At 37.9% G+C, this 23,643-nt stretch overlaps 2 protein-coding genes across 2 annotated transcripts in view; one reads left to right on the top strand and one right to left on the bottom strand.

The window, feature by feature from the left end:
• TMTC3 (transmembrane O-mannosyltransferase targeting cadherins 3) overlaps positions 1 to 19,456 on the bottom strand; it is a 67,210-nt gene extending 47,754 nt beyond the window's left edge. Inside the window, exon 1 of the mRNA XM_054580177.1 lies at positions 19,279 to 19,456. The gene's annotated coding sequence lies outside the window, so the exon portion shown is untranslated. The remainder of the gene's footprint in view (positions 1 to 19,278) is intronic.
• A 977-nt stretch (positions 19,457 to 20,433) lies between these two features.
• CEP290 (centrosomal protein 290) overlaps positions 20,434 to 23,643 on the top strand; it is a 95,873-nt gene continuing 92,663 nt past the window's right edge. The window contains exons 1-5 of the mRNA XM_054580176.1: positions 20,434 to 20,583; positions 20,723 to 20,800; positions 21,759 to 21,828; positions 22,101 to 22,147; positions 23,265 to 23,408. Of these exons, the coding sequence (XP_054436151.1) occupies positions 20,482 to 20,583; positions 20,723 to 20,800; positions 21,759 to 21,828; positions 22,101 to 22,147; positions 23,265 to 23,408 (441 nt within the window). The 5' untranslated portion in view covers positions 20,434 to 20,481. The remainder of the gene's footprint in view (positions 20,584 to 20,722; positions 20,801 to 21,758; positions 21,829 to 22,100; positions 22,148 to 23,264; positions 23,409 to 23,643) is intronic.

The following is a 23,643-nucleotide window of genomic DNA, read 5'->3' as shown; positions in this document are numbered from 1 at the left end:
TGTTCCTCTTAAGATCAGGAACAACACAAGAATGTCCACTCTTACCTTTCTTATTGAACACAGTATTGGGTAGTCCTAGCCACAGCAACTAGATAACAAGGAAAAATCAAAGCATCCAAATTGGAAAGGAAGAGAAAACACTGTCATCATTTACAGATGACACGATAGTGTACTTAGAAACCCTGAAGATTCCACCTAGGAAATACTAGAACTAATAAATGAATTCAGTATAGTAGCAGGATACAAAAATCATATCCAGAAGTCAACTGTATTTTATATACAAAAATAAGATCCAGAAATCAATTGTATTTTATATGCCAATAATGAAATATCAGAAAGGGATATTAAAAAAAAAAATCCCATTCATGACTGCTTCAAAAAGAATTAAATACCTGAGGATAAATCTAACCAAGGATGTAAAAGACCTGTACACAGAAAATTATAAGACACTTGAAGAAAGAAATAGAAGATACAAATAAATGGAAGCACATACCATGTTCAGGGATAGGAAGAATTTTAGCATCATTAAAATGTCCACACTACCCAAAGCAATCTATAGATTCAATGCAATTCCTATCAAGATTCCAATGATGTATTTCAAAAAACTAGAATATTTCAAAAATTTATATGGAACCAAAAAAAGGCCCCAGATAGCAACAGTGATCTTGAGAAAGAAGAAAAAAGAGGAAACATGGTACCTAATATCCAACTATACTATAAGGCCATAGTAATCAAAACATCATGGTTATTGGCATAAAAACAAACATAGTTCAATGGAACAGAATAGAGAGCCCAGAAATAAACCCACACTTTTATATATAGTCAATTAATATTTGACAGAGGAAGCAAGGACATACAATGGGCTAAAAATAGTTTATTCAACAAATGGTGTTGGGAAAATTGGACAGATAAATGCAGAAAAATGAAACTAGACCACCTTCTTACACCACACACAAGAATAAATTAAAAATGGATCAGAGACTTAAATGTTAGACCTGCAACCATAAAAATCCAAGAGGAAAACACAGACACCAAATCTTGGACATTGCTTATAGCAATATTTTACTGGATATATCTCCCCAGGCAAGGGAAACAAAAGAAAAAAAAATTAACCAACAGGACTATATCAAACTAAAAAGTTTTTGTAAAGCGAAGGAGACCATCAACAAAAAGACAACCCACAGAATGGGAGAACATATTCACCAATATATCTGACAAGGGATTAATATCCAAAATTTATAAAGAACTTACAAAATTCAACACCAAAAGAATCAAATAACCCATTAAAAAATGGGCAAAGGACCTGAATAGACACTTCCCCAAAGAGGGCATACAGATGGCCAACAGATATATGAAAAGATGCTCAACGTCACTAATCATCAGACAAATGTAAATTAAGTCATTCTGACATACCGGTCAGAATGACTATCATCAATAAATCAACAAAAAACAAGTGCTGGCCAGAGTGTGGAGAAAAGGGAACCGTTTTGCAGTCGTGGTTGGAATGTAGACTGGTGCAGCCACTGTGGAAAGAAGTATGGAGATACCTCAAAAAATTATAAATGGATCTGCCTTATGACCCAGTGATTCCACTTCTGGGAATTTAACCAAGGAAACATAAAACACTAATCTCAAAGAATATAAGCACCCTATGTTCAGAGCAGTGTTATTTACAATTGCCAAGATTTGGACGCAGCCCCAGTGTCCATCAGTAGAGGAATGATTAAACAACTATGGTACGTTTACACAATGGAATACTACTTGGCTGTTAAAAAAAAAAAGTAAATTGTACCCTTTCCAACAGTACAGATGGACCTGGAGAATGTTATCCTAAGTGAAATAAGCCAGGCAGAGAACAACAAAAAACATGATTTCACTCATATGTGGAATCTAATGAAGAAACTGAAGTAGCATGCAAAAGAGAGACAGACTGATGGGGAAGAGGCTGACAGTTCAGGACCAAAAGTAACCTCAAAGGGTGATCTGATCATAAATTCCTAACTGAGAAGGCTACAGTGGGTAGTCATCTCCAGGCCTATAAATGGTTTATCTTTTCTTTAAGGTAGCCCTGTCCATTTTTTTTGTGCATCTAGGTTAACACACTTTTGAAATGCCTCTTTTTCAGACCCCTTAGAGGCATAACCACCCTTCAAGGGAACACATAACATTGTTTCCTATCCTGTACCCTGCTTTCTTTCACTTTCATGTAAACCTTCTTTACATTTCCTCCTTAATTATAAATATATAGAAGAAACTGTCATTCTCTGGAACATTTGCGCTTCCCAGCAATGTGGTCAGTTTAGCTCAGATAAACTCAGAAATTCTCTGCAGTCCTGGATGTTTCTTACACTGACAGTTTATATATATGAGAAAATATTAAAGTATCTTTAGAACCAGAGAGTAAAACCTTAGGATGTTTTAGGACTTTTTGAAGAAGTGCAAAATCTAATCCAATAAATCATGAAAAGGAATTAGCTGTACCTTTTGAAGAAATATATTTTCTTCAAAACAAAACTATATTTTCAATTAAAACAAAAATTATGTAAGGGCTTCTCTCTCTTTTTTTTTTTTTTAGTAAGAGAGAGTTTTCCATTGTATATATGTACCATGTCTTCTTTATACAACCTTTTATTGAAGTACACTTTGGTTGTATCCATGTCTAGACCACTGTGAATAATGCTGCAATGAACATGGCAGTGCATGTATCTTTGCGAATAGATGTATTCAAGTTTTCCAGATAGATACCCAGAAAAGGGATTGCTGGGTCATATGGTAACTCTAAGTCTCAATTTTCTGAGGAATCACCATACTGTTTTCCATAGTGGCTGTACCAGTGTACAGGTCCATGAGCAGTGAATAGGGTTCCTTTTTCTCTGCAACCTCTCCAACACTTGTTATTATCTGTCTTGTTGATAGCCATTCTAACAGGGGTGAGGTGGTATTGCTATAAAGAGATCTGATCAGATCCCTGGGGAGGAGTATGGAGGGGTCCCTGGAGGAGGTTGCCCGAGGCAATGGTAAATAGCCTTGGAAGGGATTGGCTGAGGAACACCTTAGGAGCACAGGGAATTATGGGCCAGAAAATTTCAAGTAAAAGGACAGAGACTGGCTCTTCTTCCTTGAGGATGCCTGGATGATCCTGCTGCAGCTACTTGCCTTTCCAGAAGACAGTATTTTAGATGGATTTTGGATATGAGAAGAAACTCCAAGAATCTGGCTAGCCTGACAGAGGGTAGCATGGTTATCCTTTGTGAGTCCTAAAGGGCACCAGCTCTGCCACTGTCCCAAAATTCTATAGCTTTTTGTATCTTACCTTGTTTTAGTTTGTAAACTAAAACTAACATGGGGAATAAAAGGGGAACTCAGGAATTAAAGAGTTTAGTCTTAATTGATATGCTCAAGTGACTGATGCATGTGGAAAGCTGTTATTCCAAAACTGTGTAGCTTTTAAGTAAAGACTCCTTTCCTTTGACACCAAAACTTTGCCTCTGGAATTTTACCTAGAGGATGGCATTGGGCAGCGGGACCTCGACTGCTGTTTGGCAACAGCAACTCATAGTTTTGATTTGCATTTCCAACAGCATGATGGTTACCAGAGGGAGGAGGTGGGGGTTAGTAAAGAGCCAAATATCTAACGATGGAAGAAAATTTGACTTTGGATGGTTACCAGAGGGAGTCAATAAAGGGTCAAGGGGCCCAGTATATGATGATGGAAGACAATTTGACTCTGGGTGGTGGGCACACGATGCAATATATAGATCATGCATTACAGAAATGTATACCAGCATGACCCTATGAACCAATGTCACTTCAATAAATTTAATATAAAAAGAAAAAGTTTGTTTAGAAAGTCACAGAGGTAGTAGAAGTTTGCCAGCTGGACTGAGCAGGCTCAGGGAACAAGCAACAGAGGCAGAAAGAAAGACTCTGGATAGTTGGAGTTTAGGAGAGAAATGCAATGGTAACAAGCCTGGGGGTTGGGGCAAGGGCGAGGTGCAGGCTTGCTCTGAGAGGTAGAGCTCTGTAAGGGCTTCTTTTGAATCCAGAAGTGATTTACCATCTCTAAACGGTATACACTTGTACCTATACACTTATCAAAAAAAAAAAAAAAAAAAAAAAAAAGGAAGTTGATAGTGCTTGTTTAGAGATTACAGAGACTGAACAGATATTTATTTGCCTCAGCTCCTTATCAAACATGCTAAAATGATACAAAAGGTAGTAATTTAAAAAAAAAAAGGAAGGTTATAAAATCACAAGAATAAAGACAATTGTGTGGATGCAAAAGGGGTTCTATGGAAAGTCATCTCAGAGGGTTACTGATCAAAATTCCTACATAGGTGGGTCACAGCTGGACAGTCATGCCCTAGGCATACAGCTTTTTACTAAAAGGATTATCCTTGTCTTAAGCAAGCCCTGTCGGTTGTTTCTGCGTGTCTGCCAGTAACATTCTTTGCAATAAACTGTATTCACCCTCAAGAAAGCATGTAATCTAATCTTAACTATTTTGTAATCTATTTCTAATCTGTGCTTTCTCCCACTTCCTTACATTCCATCCTCAGTCTCACTGCATAAAAAGAAGCTGCAAACTCTTATTCCCTGAAGCATATATGTCAGTCTGTTGAGCTCTTCCTTCTACTTGTGTCCTCTTTTTGGCTTAAATAAATTATTATAAAATATTTCTACAGGCTGCACATTCTTAAATTGACATTTACTTGAAGTAGTGGGGCAGGAATCTGAGGAAGCCCACCCAGGACCCCATCCCAAACCTAGACCTGGTGCAACGGTAGTAGCAGGCGCCCAATGTGCTTCACCAGTTTCCACCTTCCCATCCGGTGAGATTGGGTCAGTCTTTTCTCAAATTCCTGAATCTACCTGCTTTAGGTAGTGGTTCCTGACTTTCTTTGAACAGTTTTTAATGTGACTTCTTTTATTTTTGGTTTTTTTAATTGGCTCAAAAGAAAAATTGAAATGAATATTGGAGATCGTGCCTCTGGGACCAGCAAGCCCCACACCAGCCAGCTTTCCTTCAGCCAAATTTCCAAAAATTTGCCTAATGGAGCAAATTTTATGTACAATAAGTATGGCACCTCAACTTCTAAGTATCTACAGAAATGGGAAGATTTAACTAAAAGTGAGATCAACTTAAAATGGCCAAAATGGGGTTCTGCGGTACCTCTAAATTAATTATTTTTGTGTGCTCAACTGGAAAAAGCATGTTCTAAAACTGAACTGAATTAATGGAATACTTACCTTGAATGGACACAGAAGCCTCTAAAGGGAGCGGATGAACTTTCTTCTCTTAAGGAAGTTATCGAACACATTTTAAGTACTGTCTCTGAATTCTCAGGTAAAATTTCCTCTCTTTGGAAAGTAAATAAGAAACTTCTAGATACTGTCTTAGAACTAAAGGCGGCTTCCAAAACTGCTCAATGCCAATACCACACTTTCTCCCTTTCTCCTCCTCCTCCTCTTTCCTCTCCACTGCCACTCTCTACTGACTTAGGGGAAACCACAAGAAAGCCAGATCAGGACAGTCTAGAAGAACCAGAAATTCTGGCAGCCCCTTTTAGAGAACAGCCAATCTCGGGACAAAGGGAACCAGCAATAATTTACTCTGTTTGAACTGAAGGAGAATTAAGGAATCTAACTCAAGATTTTCTAAGACTGTTGGGTTCACAAATAAATTTGACTTTATAGCTAAAGTATATGATCTTGGTTATTCTGATGTGCTCTAACTAATGCACCTATTGGTTTCTGAGAGCAAAACAGCAGAATGGCTAGGAAAGGTCTGCTGGAAGACTACAGAGAATTTTTTAACACACAGAGAAACAGACCAGGGGGAAAAAAAATCTGGCAATGTAGACAAAAACCTGATGAAACCATACTTGCTTTCTTAAAACATTTTGGAAAAAAACTTTCTAACAATATTCAGGATTGTCTTCAGTTTTAAATATTATCAAAAACGATCCAATGTTCAATTTGGCATTTCTGGAAGGATTGTATCAGGAGACTTGTAACTTTGATTAAACAACAGGAATGAAATGGCCGATCACAAGTGGTGATAAACTAGGGATTCTGGCTGATGAACTGTTTGTACTATTCAAAAGGAAGAAAAAGATAAGCTACCAAAATTATGAGTTTACAGCTCTAACGACTAAACAATCAGGTCAGACTCCCTTGAAGACCTTTTCAATAAGGCGAAAGGGGGGTCTGCTTTTACTGTGAAAGGCCAGGTCATCTTAAGAAGGACTGTAGAAAACTGTCCTGGCTGGTGTGGCTCAGTGGGTTGAGGGCTGGCCTGCGAATCAAAGGGTCACCAATTCTGTTCCCAGTCCAGGCACATGCCTGGATTGAGGGCCAGATCTCCAGTAGGGGGCATGTGCGAGAAATATCAACCACACAGTGATGTTTCTCTCCCTCTCTTCCTTCCCCTGTCTAAAAATAAATAAAATATTTTTTAAAATATGAGAGTAAAAAAGAAGAATTGTAGAAAACTGAAATGGGATTTAGAAAAAGAAAGAAGACAGGAGCAAGCACAAGGCTGCTCTGAAGATTGTGAGAAGACATTTATTTCCCCTTCTCCTTACCAATGCTTTAGGAGAAACTGAAATTACCATTGTAACATGGGGAAACTATAAGCCACCCCACCATTCTTTTGCTACTGTTTCTGTAAGTGCTGACTGTTATTAATATGTAGCTTGTAAATGAGTATGTATAAGAATCCTAGGAACTAACTTCAAAAGATACACACTCTGATCTCCAGGCATCTCAGCTTCAGGAGTATTGCTGACCTCCATGCAAAAAGCCAGGGTGATGGACCTCGGACCATCACTTGCCTTACTGGAATGGACAGCGTTTATCCGCACATACCGAACCTTTCAACCTCCTCCACTTGGTTGCTCTGTTCTGCTTTCCCTCTCCCTCCTTATAAAAACCTCTGCACCGATATCCTGAAATAGACTTTGAGATGAGTCCCCCATCTTCCAAATGACTGGCATCTGAATAAACCACTTTCCTTTACATCAGCACCTGTCTCTCGAATATCAGCTTTGAAAGATACAGGCAGCTGGACCTGTGTCTGGTTACACTGTAAAAGGGGAAACTGTAGATACTGGGGCTACTTAATCTATTCTTAACCCTACCCAATTAAGTTTCCTTCTCCCTCCTAGTAAAACTTCTGTACAAATGGTAGGGATATCCAATCAACCAATTTTCATTTTTAAATCAGAACCTATTCCCTTTCAACTAGAGAATGTTGCAGGGCAACATGTATTTTTGCTAGTCAAATCTGACCCAATCCACCCAATAAGAAGAGACTTTCTTGAAACTCCTGACACTTATATATCCTTTTCTCATCAAAATAGAATGTATTTAAAACTAAATAAATCAGATGCTGAACCACTGAGAAAATCATGATTTAAAGGAACCCCCACAAGAGAAAACTAATCTTAAAACTGAACACTTGCTGCAGAATGTTCTATGGAGCTCTGGGGTCTTTCCAGAACAGATATCGGTAAGATCAAATCACTTGCTGCTATCAAAATAACTATTGACAATACTCAGCCTCCACATAATCTTTGCCAATATCCTGTAAGACCTGATGTGCTAGAGCTGGAAATAAACCCATTATACAAGATTACTTAAAAGGAGGGTTGATAATTCCATGTATGAGCCCCTACAATTCCCGTATCTTTCAAGTAAAGAAACTTATGACAGTAAATATCTCTTTAACTTCATCTGGGAATTTTGCCAATTTACCTGGATTGTAATACCCCAGGAATATACAGAGTCCCACCAATCTCCCGCAGATACTAAGAACTGATTTAAATGATGTTGATTTTCCTAGAGATTACACTCTAATCCCATATAGATTATTTACTTTTATGCTCTAGGACATTACTAGACTCCCAAAAGAACACAATTTAACCTATTACTACAGATAACTACAAAAGGACATAAAGTGTCCAAGGACAAGCTTCAATTCTGTTTGCCTCAAGTAAAATACCTTGGCCATTAAAAAAATAAATAAATCTAAACATGGGCTAATAATTAATCCTAAAAGACTCAGAGGAATCTTACTCTTTCCCCTTCCAAGAATTAAGAAGTAGCTTAGAGGTTTCATAGGGCTGACTGGATACTTTTGTAACTGGGTTCCACACTTTTCATTAATGGCTCAACCACTCTATGCTTTATTAAAATCAGATGGACGTGATCCAATCCAATGGAACACTGAAGGGAAACAAGCTTGAAGATCTAAAGGAAAAACTTTCTAAAGCTCTAATTATAAAATTCCTTTGAGAAACTCTAATTACTAAATTCCTTCTTCATACATGAACATAAATGTTTTAAGGGTTTTAACTCAGAAACATGGAGATCATTAAACATCTAAAGGATATCAAGACCTTCGGATCAACAAGGATATTATAGACAGCAATTAGACTCAGGAGAGAAAGAGCTTCCTCCCTGTAGGAGAGCCATCTCTGCTACTGCCGTGAAATGCAAACAAACAGAGAGATAGGTATGGGTTCTCCTTCAGCCATTTATGATCCTCATCCTGTTGAATCCTTACTGAATTCTCATCGTACTCAGCACTACTTGGTCAGCTGATTGGCTTCTTATGAAATATTCATGCTTTCTGTGCCTAATATTTTAGCTCAATATATCAGCATTAACCCACCAACTTTACTGCCCTCTTTACAGGATGAAGACACCCACAGTTTCATTTTATTTATGACCACCTTCTTGTTTCTAGGAATAGATTACAGGAATCTCCAATTAGTAATCCTGACTTAATCTGGTATATAGATGGGTCTTATCTCAAAGACAAGCAGACATTACCAAGCTAGATATGCAGCAACTTCCAGAGCAGATGTAACCGAAAGTTGTTATTTACCTGAAATAAGACCTGCCCAGCAAACTAAATTAATTACCCTAACGAGAGTTTAGGTTGGCCAAAGATCAAATAGCCAATATTTACTCTGACAGTCATCATGCCTTGGGTGTCACTCATGACTTTGGAATGTCTAGGAAGCAAAGAGGCTTCTTAACTTCCGGAGGACAGCCTATAAAGAATGGAAAACAGGTTGCAGAATTATTAGATACCATACAGCTACCAAGACAATTAGCAATAACTGAAATTTCAGGACATTCTAGAGCTACTACTGTGGAAGCTAAAGGAAATCATTTCGCTTATGCTGCTGCTAAACAAGCAACACTAAGCGATCACATTATCCAAACACAACAATGTTCTTTGTTTCCTGCTAAGTCAATAAAAGACTCTATTACAGTGCCAAAAGACAGCTACAGAGGTCAAGAGGAAGATATGGCAACAAAAAGGGGGAACCTTTAACCCTGACAAGCAGATATGGCTTGGACCCCAACAAGAATACAATCCTACTTATTGGGGCTCAACTGCCTGTCTTCATCATGCACTAGAACATACTGAGGTATTGAAAAGATGATTTTATGGGGTAAACGATATTACTGGAAACCTTTTTAACACAGTAGTTCACAAAATACACAGCAGATGTTCTATCTGTCTCAAATAAAACCCTAAAAAATCACTCATGAATCCCAGGGACATTGCCACTTCCTTTAGGTCCACTTGAAGTAATGCCACCATCTCAAGGACACAAATACGTGTCAATTATGATTTGTATCTTCCCTCATTGGTTAAGGCATTCCCTTACTGGAAATCAACAGCCTTACAGGCAGGTAAATTTTTACTGGAAAAATTAATTCCTAGTTGGGAAATTCCCTCTCACAACTGAGGGACTCATTTCACTGGGCAAATAATGCAATCAATTTGTAACATTTTGCCTATTCTACACCATTTTCATTGTGCCTATCACCCTGAGTCCTCCAGAAAGGTGGAACACACAAATGGTACAATTAAAACTCAACTAGCTCAATTTTCAGAAGCATTTAATCTCCCTTAGCCAAAGCTCTCCCTATAGTGCTCCTCAACCTGAGATCTACCTCTTCTTGTAAACACAGCCTATCTCTCCTTATGAAATAGTCACTGGCTGCCCTATGCATCTGGATGAAAGTGCATATGAACCAATCCTATTCAGAGCCATTCTGCCTTACTGTCAAGGACTTACTAACCAGGTAAAAGAAATGGATAAACCAGTAACTGATTTTACAGTGTGCTCCCGGGAGACATGGAGACTGCAAAGACCATGGCTTACAACCAGGAGATTTCATCTACTGCAGCAATTTTCAACCTTTTTCATCTCATGGCACACATAAACTAATTATAAAAATTCTGCGGCACACAAAAAACTATATATTTTTTGCTAATCTGACAAAAAATTAGGTTTAATTTTGATTCATTCACACTGGACAGCTATCATTGTGCCGGCTGTTGATATTTTTTAATTTGACAATCTAAGGGAAAAGAGGTCACTGTCCGTGACTAAACAGTTAAATATTACATGTTTTAAAAATTCTTGAGGCACACCATAGTGGCTCTTGCAGCACACTGGTTGAAATTCACTGGTCTACTGGAAAACATATCAAACAAAAGACTCTAGGCTCCTTGGAAGGGAACTTATCAGGTGTCAACTAATTCATGTGCAAATATACTTAAAGGGGTTAATTCACTGATTCACATTTCTCATTAAAAAAAAAAAGGCACCTAACCACAAATGGACATCTAGACACCTTGACCTACAATAGTCATCAAACACCCCTCTAGGCTGAGAAGCTGCTGACATCGACAAGGTCTGTATACCAATGGACTGATGCTGAATGCAGAATCCATTTTGTCTTTACCTGTGTGCTAATGATATTAAACATAATAATAGTTATACTTCTTCTTTGAGTTCTTCTATATAATCCAAACACTTACATTACTGAACATGAACATGTGTAAGATATCCAATGATGTTACTCGGACCAGCAATTGGGGGTCCTGCTGCTCACCATCACCCTCTAGGCAAAATTCCAGAAGCAAAGATTTGGTGATAAAGGAAGGGTTTTTATTCAAAAGCAGTCACTTCAGCGTATCAAGTCATAGCTCTAATCACTCAAGGGGTGTCCCACTCAGGGCCTCCACATGGGGTCCAGGGTGGCCCCCTCCAAGGATGGCTATGAGTGAGGCCTGATACAAAATTGTAAATTCACTTAAAATCTTTTTTTTTCCCTTGCTCATCCGTTTTTTTTTCGTTAGTGTTTGTGTATTTAATGTGTGGCTCAAGAAAACTCTCCCAGTGTGGCCCAGAGGCACCAAAAGGTTGGGCACCTCTGACTGTCTTAAGCCTATCAATTAAGGCTAAACTCTTAACACCTGGGTTCTCCTATCATTTCCCCCTGTTTTTAGTTATCTTATATCTACAGGGTTAGTTTACAAACGAAAATAACGTACTGTACAAAAGCTACACAATTTTGGAAGGATGGCAGGCTTCTGCCTCAGAGTCTATACTCTCTGCCAGGCCAGCCTGATTCTAGGTTATGCCTGGAGTTCCTTCCCATCCAAAATGCCATCCGCTGGGAAACAGACAGCTGCAGCACTATCATCCAGGCATCCTTGAGGAAAAGAGCCAGCCAGTCCGAGAGCCACAGTGCTTCTTTTATTTCCAACCTCCATGCCCATTATTCCACGGGCTCTGGGGGCATTCACCTTCTCCAGAATAGCCAGTCCAGTTGTCCTAGGCTATTTACCATTGCCTTGGGCAACCTCCTCCTCCAACCCCTTCTGACTCCTCCCCAGTGACCTCCCCATGTGCTCCCCGAGAGCACATGATCTTGTTAACTGTCCAGCAATCCAATCCCACCTTGCATTCTCCCACCTCCAAGTAATTTTCCTTCCATTTCCTCCTCCCTCAATTTCAAATGTATAAAAAAGTCTGCAAAACAGTTATTCTCCAGAACATTTGCATTCTTGCTCCCTCCCCTGCGTATACTGTCAGTTTGATTCATATAAATTATTGAAAAAATAAAAGTAAAAGAATTTAGCCAAACTTACAAATAATATTCGAATTTTTATAGAATAAGTTGTAAAAGTGTTAAACTTAATCTACTGGCTTTATTGTTTTTTGGTTGTTGTTCTTTTTTGTTTTGTTTTTTTCATTTTAGTATATTAGCTTTCTAAAAATTGTTTTAAGTATTGAGAAAAATTTTGCATGTTAAGCCTGGTATCTGAAGTCCTTGAGTAACAATGAATACATTAGAATTACAAATACAGTTTTAAATTAAGGTAACTTAAATATAGCTGATTAAGGGCATTTAGTTCTTTTTAAAAAAAATAATTTATTCATTTGTTGAGACTCATTTCAGTTTTAGCAAATGTACTCAAAATGTCTAGAAAAAAGAAAAATCCAACTAAGTGAAGCATATCATACTAATAAGAAAACGAGAACACCAGGCACTTAGCTTTGGCATATTACAAATGCAAAAGCAAGTTAGAGTAAGAGAAAGGCTCATCTAATCATTAAGAGGTCTCATATTTTCAACACAGCAGAGGTAAGTTATATGCCACTAAAAACCTACTCAGGGAAATTACAAACTTTGCTAGGACCACTATAACAAAATACTAAAGACTGGCTGGCTTAAATATAACAGAAATGTATTTCTCACAGAGGCTAGAAGTCTAACATCAAGGTGTTGGCAGCAAGTTGGTTTTTCCTGAGGCCTGGCTTCTTGGCCAGCAGATGGCTGCCTTCTCACTGTGTCCTCACATGGTCATTTCTCTGTGCCCATTTTGTTCTTTTAACTGGAGTTGTTATTTTAAAAAAGTGACATGATACTTTATAAATAATATTTTTAGGCTGAATTTATAGGATTAAAAAACACGAGGTTACAAAAATGTTACTTAAACTTGAACAAATATCGTGATTTATATAGTTAGTTAATAAAAAGTTATTCAGTCACTTTCAATTGTAAAAATTTCATTCAGTAAATGGAATGTTCAATTCCAACATAATAATCAAAACTCTAAACTTCATTTAACTTTGGGAATTGTCCTTTACCCCAGGTTTGGACTTGCTGTACAAGAGAAGCCTGTCGTTATGGAATAGGGAATGTGGTTTCTTCTCTCTCTCTCTCTCTTTTTTTAACCTAGAGATAGTACCTTACATTCTTGTTAAAAATAGTTTTTGAACACTACAGAGATAAAACAAAATGGAGAGAAAAAAGAAAGCAAAAGAGCTTGCTTAACTACTTACTTAACCAACAATGAGACTCTCACAGGTGTTTGAGGATTCCTTGGGGACAAAAATCCCACATCATTGGGGACAGTTACCTGAAGTTCATTTTGAGAACATAGTCAGGAGTGAGGAAACTCCGGAGGCGCCCAGGAGTAAGAAAATGGACATGAACACAAAACAGAAACCCTGGTCTAAGACTGGTTCCTCAGGAATGAGTAAACTCCGGAGGCACCTCAGGTCTAGGACAAAGGGCATCCATACAGGACAGAGACTCTCTTCTAAGACTGGTTGTCCCTGCTTCTGGAAAAGAACTGAATCATGGTGAATCATGACTACACCTGCACAGAAGATGCTACATGACCCCTGCTTCATTATAACCACCTTATAATAAATTAGCATTGTGGGAACCCCTTTCCCCAGTGGGCAATCAAGGAAAATCATGGGAGACCACATGTGCAATAACTTAAAAGTAACATAACTGCTTGTACATGCACAGTAAAAAGCCCATCCAAAGTAGGCAGGAAATATCTGCCCTGTAAGAAAAGAATCCCTCCAGCCACTGAGGTCACTCTCTCCTCTGAGTTGGTCTGCTTCCATGTGCTGCGAAGTGCACTATCACTTAACAGATCTGTTCTCTCTCTTTCTGCTTTAAACCCTCCATGTGTTTGGTTCCATTCATTGTTCGTGATCACTAAGAACCTGGTTACCTGTGTCCACCTGTGACACTTATCATCTCTATTTTCAATCTTCTTTCATTAGAAGGATGCTCTCCATTCCTTCCTTCAGAAAATGGTGGTATCTAGCTTTTCTTTGCTGAGGCTCCCCTGCAACCCCAACCCACCTCCAACCTCTACACCAACAGGTGGCTTTTTTGGGGCAGAACCTCAGATGAGTTCACAACTGAGCTCATAAACATGCACTAGAACTAGCTCTCTACCTTTCCCTCATTTACAAGCTTCCTTGGATAATCTTTTAAAATTCTACTATCTTGGCCCTTTATAAACTTGGTACAGATGAGGGGTTTAGGAAATACCAAGTGGCCCTGGCCAGTGTAGCTCAGTTGGTTGGAGCACCATTCCATAAATCAAAGGGTTGCAGGTTCCATTGCTGGTCATGGCACATTGCCTAGGGTGAGGGTTCATTCCCCTGTCAGGGGGCACTTAATGATCGATGTTTCTCTCCCCATCTTTCTAAAATCAACAGGCACATCCTTGCGTGAGGATTTAAAAAACAAAAATTTTAAAAAAGAAGTACCAAGTGGGTTTATCAATGAGGTGCTCATCTTTACTGAATGAATGGCATCAAAAAATGTTTATTGTTCATGATGACTACTATTATGGTTAGTTAGAAATGTCAACTTGATGAGGCTATAGTAGTAGTACAAGTATTCTAACCCTAACCTAGGAGTTGCTATGAAGGTATTTTGTAGATGTGGTTAACATCTACAATCAGATGATTTTAAGTGAAGATTATATATACTCCATAATGTGGATGGACTTATTCTAATCAGCTGATCATCTTAAGGGCAAAGCTGACATTACCTACCCTGAGAAAAAATTCTACCTCATAATTGTAGCATCAGGTCCTTCTGGAGAGTTGCTAGTCTACTCTACTAATTTTAGATTTATGAGACCCTTTAATCTTAAACTCCATCATTTCATATAGATGTCTGTATTTGATACACCCATGCACGCACACACACACACTTCTTATGCTGTTTATGCCTGGGGTCATTCGTGTGTACTGATACCCGGCTTGATTAGGGCTAGATACCTAAAGGGTAGGTGTCTCAGCTTGGAAAAGTAGTCCTGGCTACTTGTGGTCATATCCTCTAGTAAGTTAGCCTAAGCCTCTTTAAATGGTGATTCCAGGAAAGCAGGAAGGCAAGTCCCAGTGCACAAGCTCTTTTCAAGTCCCTGCTTACTGCATTTTTTAAAAAAACTATCAATTAAGCAAGGTAAACCCAGAATCAATGTGGGAGATGTTAGAAATGGGCCAAAATAATAGAATTTTTGAAGATTCTCCAAGGGTGGGAGAGCTAGTTCTCATGTGAGTCATAAGCTTTGTTGTGAAGTCATCTTAGGTAGAGCTTAGGGGGAAAGAGTGTTACAAGGCCATAAACAGAAGGAGGCATGATTCACTGGAGGCCATTAGTGTAACAATGTAACACATTACTGTTAAATGTTAATTGTGGGAATGCTATAGGCTAGGTGCTGGTGCTCAGTAATTTCATGAGTATATCTTTTTCAATAAAAATAGCCAACTATATTTTATTACTATTTTATAGTTCATAAAACTGGCTCGCTAAATTTGCAGTCTGCATTCACACTGACTCCTACTGATCTTTCCAGTCTCTTCAAGTTGAGAGAAGACAAGTACTGGCTTGCTGCACACTGATTCCTCTCCATGAGAACAAGGAAAAACTAAACATTTTCTGCAGACAGTGAACACTAAATTTCTCATGGCCTTCTATTATTTTAGAAGCTGGAAAAGTAAGCTATAGCTCATTTTCTTAATAAGGCAGCAACACGGCAAGGGAGTAACATCTAAGGGACATAGGTTGACTGATAACAGAGAACAGAGGTAGCAATTATAAAAAGCAAGTCTTTCTTGTGAAGTGGTTTTGGACAGATAAAACTGCTTATCAAACCACAGAGAAGACAGGTCCAGGCAAGTGTTCCTGTAATAAAGCCATTTATAAAATTGTTACCTTCTTTTGGTGAAAACTCACTAGTGCAGAAAAATTTAATGAAAAATAATGGTGAGCTACAGCAATTTTCCTCAAAATTATAGGAGTGACTGAACTAGAACTTGAGTTAAATTTCTTGATTCAGAGATAGTTACAAATATACTATAATACAGTAGGACCTAGCTAGGGGTGTCCAACCTGTGGCCCAGGATGGCTATGAGTGAGGCCCAACACAAAACTGTAAATTTACTTAAAACATTGTAAGATTTTTTTGTGATTCCATGTTGCAAAGTACTTAATGTGTGGCTCAAGACAACTCTTCTTCCAGTGTGGCCCACAGACACCAAAATGTTGGACATCCCTGACAGACCACAGCTAACTCATTTCAAGCTCAAAAATATTTTTAGAATGAGTAAAATAATAAAATGTAAGCAAGATTTTGCATTTAGTCAGGGTTGAAAATGAGATCTGGGTTGCAATCTTAGCTTCCTTAAATACAAGGAAATTACTTAGCTTTTCTGAAACTGTTGTCACTTTTGAAAAAAGAGAATAAAACTTACCATTAGACTACGGACCTTGAGTTGTTGGGAATATGAATATGAACAACAGAGTGAGGTAAGTGGACGATAGAAAAGACTAATATAGGCAAATTAAAACTAGTAAAAGAGTGAATAGGAAATAACACTTAGAATAAGTAAAAAAAAAAAAAAACCAAGAAAATAAGGTGCTGCAATAGAAATAAGATTTCTACTATGAAAATATAGTTTTCAGCATAGACTATGGCATAGTATGTGCTCAAGAAACATTAGATTTTATACCTATTTTCTCTGTTAAATTACTAATCAAAATCACAGAACATCAAGAATATTTAATTCAACTTCTTGAATAAAGTTACATAATCAGAATATGAAATATTTAATATAAATTGCAAGACTGAAGTACAAGTACTTTATGAATATTTGTTCACAGCATGCCGCGGAGGCAGTATAGCAGTTATAAGCAGGTCTTCCAGCCAGAAAGAGCCATGTTCAATCACATTATTTAAGTGTGAGCAGAGTACTTAACCTCTCCAAGCCTCAGTTTCTCAATTTAGTTGAAAAATGAGGACATATAAGCTCCTATTTCAGTGGATTGCCATCAAGTTTTAATGACAAAGCTATAGTAAGCAGATCAGTATGGTATTGGTATAAACACATACACATACACCCCCCACCAATGAAACAGAATAGAGAGCCCAGAAATAAAGGGACCAAGAATATACAATGAGGAAAGGACAGTGTCTTTAATAAATGGTATTGGGAAAACTGGAGAGCCACATGCATAAGAACGAAAGGTGGACCACTATCTTATACTACTTACAAAAATCAACTCAAAATGAATTAAAGACTTGAACATAAGTCCGGAGTCATATAAATCCTAGAAAAAAACAGGTAGTAACCCCTTGACACTGGTCTTGGCATTGATTTTTTGGACTTAAAACCAAAAGCAAGGGCAACAGCCCAAATAAGTGTGTCTATGTCAAACTAAAAAGCTTCTGCACAGTAAAGGAAACCATCAATGAAATGAAAACAAAACCTATATGGAATAGGAGAAAATATTTGCAAATATATATCTGATAAGCACCTAATACCCAAATTACATAATAAACTCACACACTCAACTTCAAAAGAAAGAAGGAATAAAGAAACACCACACACAACAAATAATCACATTAAAAATGGGCAGAGAAACCCTTTCCCAAGACACAAAGGGCCAACAGGTAAATGAAAAGTTGTTTATTGCAAATCATCAGTGAAATGCAAATCAAAACCACAATGAGCTATCACTTAACGCCTATTAGAATGGCTGTCATCAAAAGACAAGAGATAAGTGTTGGGAGGATGTACACTGTTGGTGGGAATGTAAATTGGTGCAGCCACTATGGAAAACAGTATGGAGGTTCCTTGAAAAATTAAAAACAGAACTACCATATTGTCCCTAATTCCACTTCTGGATATATATCAGAGGGAAATGAAATCACTCTATAAGAGGTATCTGCACCCCCATATTTATTGCAGATGTTGTAGCTCAGATGGTTAGAGCTTTGTCCTGATATGAGCATCCCTGATGCACCAAGGTTGTGGGTTCCATCCACAGAGCACATACAAGCATCAACCAATGAGTGCATAAATGGGTGGAACAACAAACTGAAGCTTGTTTCTTCCTCTCTCACTCTTCCTTTCCCTCTTTCTCAAAAAAGAAAGAACAAAAAAGGAAGAAAAGAAAATGTGTTGTATATTACAATAGACTATTAGTCAGCCATAAAAATGAGAAAATGTGCCATTTGCATGAACGGACCCTGAGGGTACTAAGCATAGTGAAATAAGTCAGATAGAGAAAGGCTAATATTGTATGCTCTCATTTATATGTGAAATCAAAAAAACAAAATAAAACAAAACCCTCACAGAAATGAAACCGAATTGGTCAAAAGTTACAAATTTCCAGTTATAAGTTCTGCGGATATAATGTAGAGCACACTTAAAAAAAAAAAAAAGATGATTAATAGTATTTGGCAAATCATATTTCAGGAAAGGATTAGACAAAAATGATCATTCTTACAAATCTGATGAATATCTTTAAACATCTCTCAAAAATCAGTATTTGTTTTTATTTTTTATTAAGCTATTTCTACTGAGCTATTGTCCAACCACGTGTTTTGGAAAGAAACCTATTATTTATTTTCAACAGAAAACTTTATTATCAATTATAGTAAGAAAAAAAAATGCTTAAAAAAAAGAGAGGAGAAAGAGAGGCACTAGTCCTAACAGTTGAAAATGCCATTTAGAGTTCAAGTCTACAAGCTTCTTGAGAAAGTTACCTCGTGGTGTATTATACTCCAGAATGGCTGAGAGCAGAGGGATGAGCAAAACTTGAGCAAGCAAGAGTTGTAAACACCTGAGAAGGCGTTTTCATAAAGGGCGCCCTCGGTAACCGAGTGACAGCAACGTGAACGGTGGATACTGAGGCCCCTTCTCTCTCCATCCCCAGCAGTGGCCAGACAGGCAGTAACTCCTTCACTCTAGAGCCTTCACTCTATGCTAACTCCTCTCCTCAACCTTCAAGTCCTGCAATCAGCAAAGATATACGCGCTACAGGTAAGGCGGGCGGGATCGGAGGATGCGGTGTCTTCTCAGTTCTTCGCTCGCGCCCAAATCATGACCTCGATCGCGCAGCCCCCCACTGTGCAGAGACAGATTCTGAAACCCAAAAGGCTAATTTCCCTCCTCCTTTCTTTTTACAGAGATCATCACTCAGAGCATAGCTTGGAAACGCCTGAGAAGGTAGAGTCTTTCCATCTTTCAGACTCTGACCTGGCCTTTCCTCCCCAAAGGTAGGAGCTTTCTTAGCTGGGACCGCACCCCTCAACTCCTCCCCCGTCGCGGACCGACCCTCTGACCTCACCTGGGAGTGGTTCCACCAGGTGGAGGCTTAAGGAAATCTCAGGAAAATCAGGCCAGCCAGCAAAGCCACCGAAGAAATAATCATGATCTACTTCATTCAGGTCACCCGAGCAGACGCGCCTCAGTAGCTACTACACCTCCTGCCTCCGGTAGAAGCCTTGCCGGCCCCAGTATAGTCGCAGCCTCCCGCATTGCACGCCGGGAAAGGCCTACCTCCACTTCGCAGGGACTTCAGTTCCCAGGATGCACAGCCTCCAAGAAAACCAGTACTCTGGGATTTGGAGTCCTAACCCTACGCCTTCTTCTTATCCTTAAAACGGAGTCCAGGGACCGTGCTGAGGAATCTAAACGTAAAGCCTCACCCACGGTCGTGAAATAGATGCTCCTTTTGCATCCGGGACCTTGTTCCGGCTTCGACTGGGTGGGGAGTGGTGTCGCCTAGCAGCCGTCGCTGCCGCTATTGCTTCTCTGAACTAGTTGGCGGGATCTAGTGTCCGGTTGGAACCGCTCTGGGGAGCCGTCCAGCATAGCTGCGGGGCCCGGGGTAGATGCGGTAGATAAGAAGCCTACGCCGTTTGCCAGGCTTGGTGGGTGGATGCTGGTGAGCAGGATCAGCGAATCTCTTCCCACGCAGGTTCTTTAAGCCTTAGGGCCTGTGTGCAATAGCCCAACTGCCCCGCACCTTAGTTTTTGGTCCTGAATCTATCTCCCTTCTTGCTTCAGCCCTGTTTACTCCGACCCAGATGCACTCATTTCAATTGTTTATTTCCGCACTACCTCCACCCCCCATCCCCAGTTCTTGATTCTCCGAATCAGGCGTCAGTTTCAGCCTTCCAAGCACCCGGCGCTTGGCACCTTTAGATGTTCGCGCGTGCTTTGGTGGTAAAGAGCGTGGAGATGATGACTCAAAAATCTTAGTTCTGACCTAGGTTAGTTTTAGTAAGCGAGCTGTCATAGTTTATTTAGCCAGTACAATAACTGATGATTTGTGCCAGCTGCTATAATTTTGATGAAGGCTATTTTACCCACTTAGCTGTTAACAAAGTTAAGGAAGGAGCCTTTGCTCTTAACACCATAGTTATAATAATGTAATATATAAAGACTGTAAACTACTGTAAAAACAATAACGCTGTTTACTGTTTTTGAAAATGCTAATACCCACCTGTTTTGTTACAGAAGGTAAAGCATTGTTAAAGAATTCAAGATGCCACCTAATATAAACTGGAAAGAAATAATAAAAGTTGATCCAGATGACCTGCCTCGTCAAGAAGAATTGGCAGATAATTTATTGGTTTCTTTATCCAAGGTGCTGATAAATAATGCATAGATATATACATACAAATATAATTAATCTAAGTTGTCCCCGATTGACTGAATGGTATAACTGGAAGAATTTTTATATTTTGCTTAAGGGTTATAAAATAGTTGCTTTTCTGTTTACTTAGGTGGAAGTAAATGACCTAATAAATGAAAGTCAAGAAAATGTGATACACCTTTTCAGAATTACTCAGTCACTAATGAAGGTTTGTATGTAGTAGATTTCTATAACAGTTTTGACTTCAGAAATGGAAGGATCTGTTCTTTAAATAAGTTAATCTTTGTGAAAGTACTTTGTAATATCTAAATCACCAGTAAGAAATGAGATACCTTAAATGTGATTGAGAATTTTAGTGTGCAAAACTGCTCGTTTTTGCTCTAAAGTTCCTAAAAGAATGTGTAGGGGAAACAAAATGAATATACTTGAAAATAACATAGGGAAGTCTTATGTTAATTATGTTAGCATAATCCTGAGGTAGAAATGAAAAATGAAGATGACTATTTATAGGGATTCGTTAGAAGGGGAATAGAGTTAAGTGTGAGAAGACCTCGTAAAGGTCAAAGACTGATGAGTTGTTTTAGGTAAATGGAAGGCAGTGGAAAAATGTTAAGGAGATACTGGAGGTGGAGATTACCACAAATAAAAGCTGGAAATTGAAAACGTGCATATTCTTTACATTTGAAGAGACAACTATGGAGAGTTTATAGCATCTTGCAGAGGAAATAAATGGTGAGTATATTTTGACAGCCTTGTTGAGGACTTAAGTTTTATGCTGTCAGCAATAAGGCTTCATTAAAGGTTTTTGAGCCAAAATTGATAGATACAAAAATATGCCTTAGAAAGGCTAAATTAGGTATGTTAATAGGACAAATTGAGACTAATGACAATTAGAATAGGAAAAAAGAGATTGTGGAAGACATTACAAAAGGAGAAGTTGCAATACTGGATATAAGACTTGAGGGGAAAAGAGGAAACATGTTTTAAACTGTTAAGAATCTAGAAATTATAGCCTTAGGGAAGAAAATCATTTATTTTATTTACTGAGTGTCTCCATGTGACAGGCACTGTAGACACTAACTATTGGGAGAACAAATAAAATTCTTATTTTCAGTTGTTACATTCTAATGTAAAAGCATATTAAAGTCACTTTTTTAAATGTTTAGATGAAAGCTCAAGAAGTAGAGCTGGCTTTGGAAGAAGTTGATAAAGCTGGAGAAGAACAAGCAAAATTTGGTAAATACCTTGGAAAAAGTATATAATGTTAGATAGTGGATTCCATTTATTTACCAAGCAATAGAGAATTATCTTTAATATAGTCTATAACATTTGTGTATGCAATTTACTTTCAAAGATAACTACCACTTATGGGTCTGTTACAGAATAGTGTTTTTCCTCTTATAATCATAATGGAATTTTTAAAAAGAATTAATTTTTATTATTTTATTGAAATTTACTTAAAAGCTTGATAAGTCTGACCAATTGAAACATTTATCTTTTTTTAATAGAAAATCAATTAAAAACTAAAGTGATGAAACTGGAAAATGAACTGGAGGTATGTCCTTCTGTATTCTCTAGGGTGTAATTGTTGTTAATTTTTATTTGGAATTATTTTCATATTTTTGAATTATTATTGGCTGGAAACATCACAAGAATGATATTGTATTCATAATTATTTGTTCAGTATGTATTTCATATGCCTATTATTTACCTTAAATTCTATTAAGAATTGAGCATCCAATCATGAACAAAATAAAAAGATTCAATAATCTCATAGAGTCTACAGTCTAGAGAGATATACAAAGGATTACAAATAACAGGTGGAGTGAGGCACATGGGAATTTGAGGAATAGTGACAGAGTGTATGGTAGAAGAAACAGCTTTTGAGAAAGCCAAGAACCAAAATATCAATGTATTGTTAGGAAACTGAATACATTGAGATTCCTGAGAATGTGGAAAGGAATGTGATAAAAAAGGATTAGACTTTAAAAGGAGGAAGGGAGGATATGTTCAGAAGCCTTTAGTTTGTAGGTAGGCTGTCCAATACAGTAGCACTAACGATTTGTGGCTATTTACATTTAAATTCATTATAGTTAAAATTAAACATTCAGTTCTTTAGTTTCACTAGCCACATTTCAAAGAACTCAATAGCCACATGTGGATAATGGCTGCTATACTGGAGGGTGTAGAGAACATTTCTATTATCCTAGAAAGTCCTGTTGAATAACACTGGTCTAAGTAGTCTGTACTATGAGTTTAAAGGCAGGTTTAAGAGCACCAGGGTTCAGTGACTGGGATGGAGCCCTGGCTGGTTTGGAGCCTGGTTTCAGAGCTTTGATGCTCAGGGGAAGCTTAGATAGTTCATCATCTATGTTCTGTGATTTCGCAGTTTAGTTTGGCTCAGAAGCTATAGTAGAGCCTGAGTAATTGATGGTCAATTCTTCATAGCACTAGGGGGCTCCGGAAAAGCTCAGGGGGTTGTCAGCCTGCAAACTAAAGCTTAAATAAGCTAAATTTTTTAAAAAAATAGTTTTTAAACTAACATGATTTTGAACATCTGATGCTGATTATAATACATATTTAAAATCAAGAAAATTGTATGTTGTTGATTTATTTGCATCTCCAAATATAATGTGATTACATAATTTATATTTTTGGTTTATTACTTTAAGATGGCACTGCAGTCTACAGGTGGACGTGACACCCGTTTTTTACGTGATGAAATTCGCCAACTGGAAAAGCAATTGGAACAGAAAGATAGAGAATTGGAGGACATGGAAAAGGAGTTGGAGAAAGAGAAGAAAGTTAATGAACAAGTAAGGCACATTTTTTTCAATGAATTTTAACCCTTCAAGTTACCTGAAAAAAAACCTGCTCATGCTTTTTATAATTATTGATAACAATATCAATTTTTGTTTTTATATGTGAAAACTGCTCTATGCTTATCTCTAAGGTTTTATATCACAATTTTTGTTGTCATCACATCTTTAAAATATAATGGATCAGGTACTTCTAGTGAATATGACTTGGAGATTAATTCTTTATATTTAG

This window comes from Pteronotus mesoamericanus, unplaced genomic scaffold, assembly GCF_021234165.1.
Source record: "Pteronotus mesoamericanus isolate MK-2021 breed Mesoamerican mustached bat unplaced genomic scaffold, CSHL_Meso_final contig_56, whole genome shotgun sequence".
Lineage (NCBI taxonomy): Eukaryota > Metazoa > Chordata > Mammalia > Chiroptera > Mormoopidae > Pteronotus > Pteronotus mesoamericanus.
This window is presented reverse-complemented; position numbering and strand designations above follow the sequence as displayed.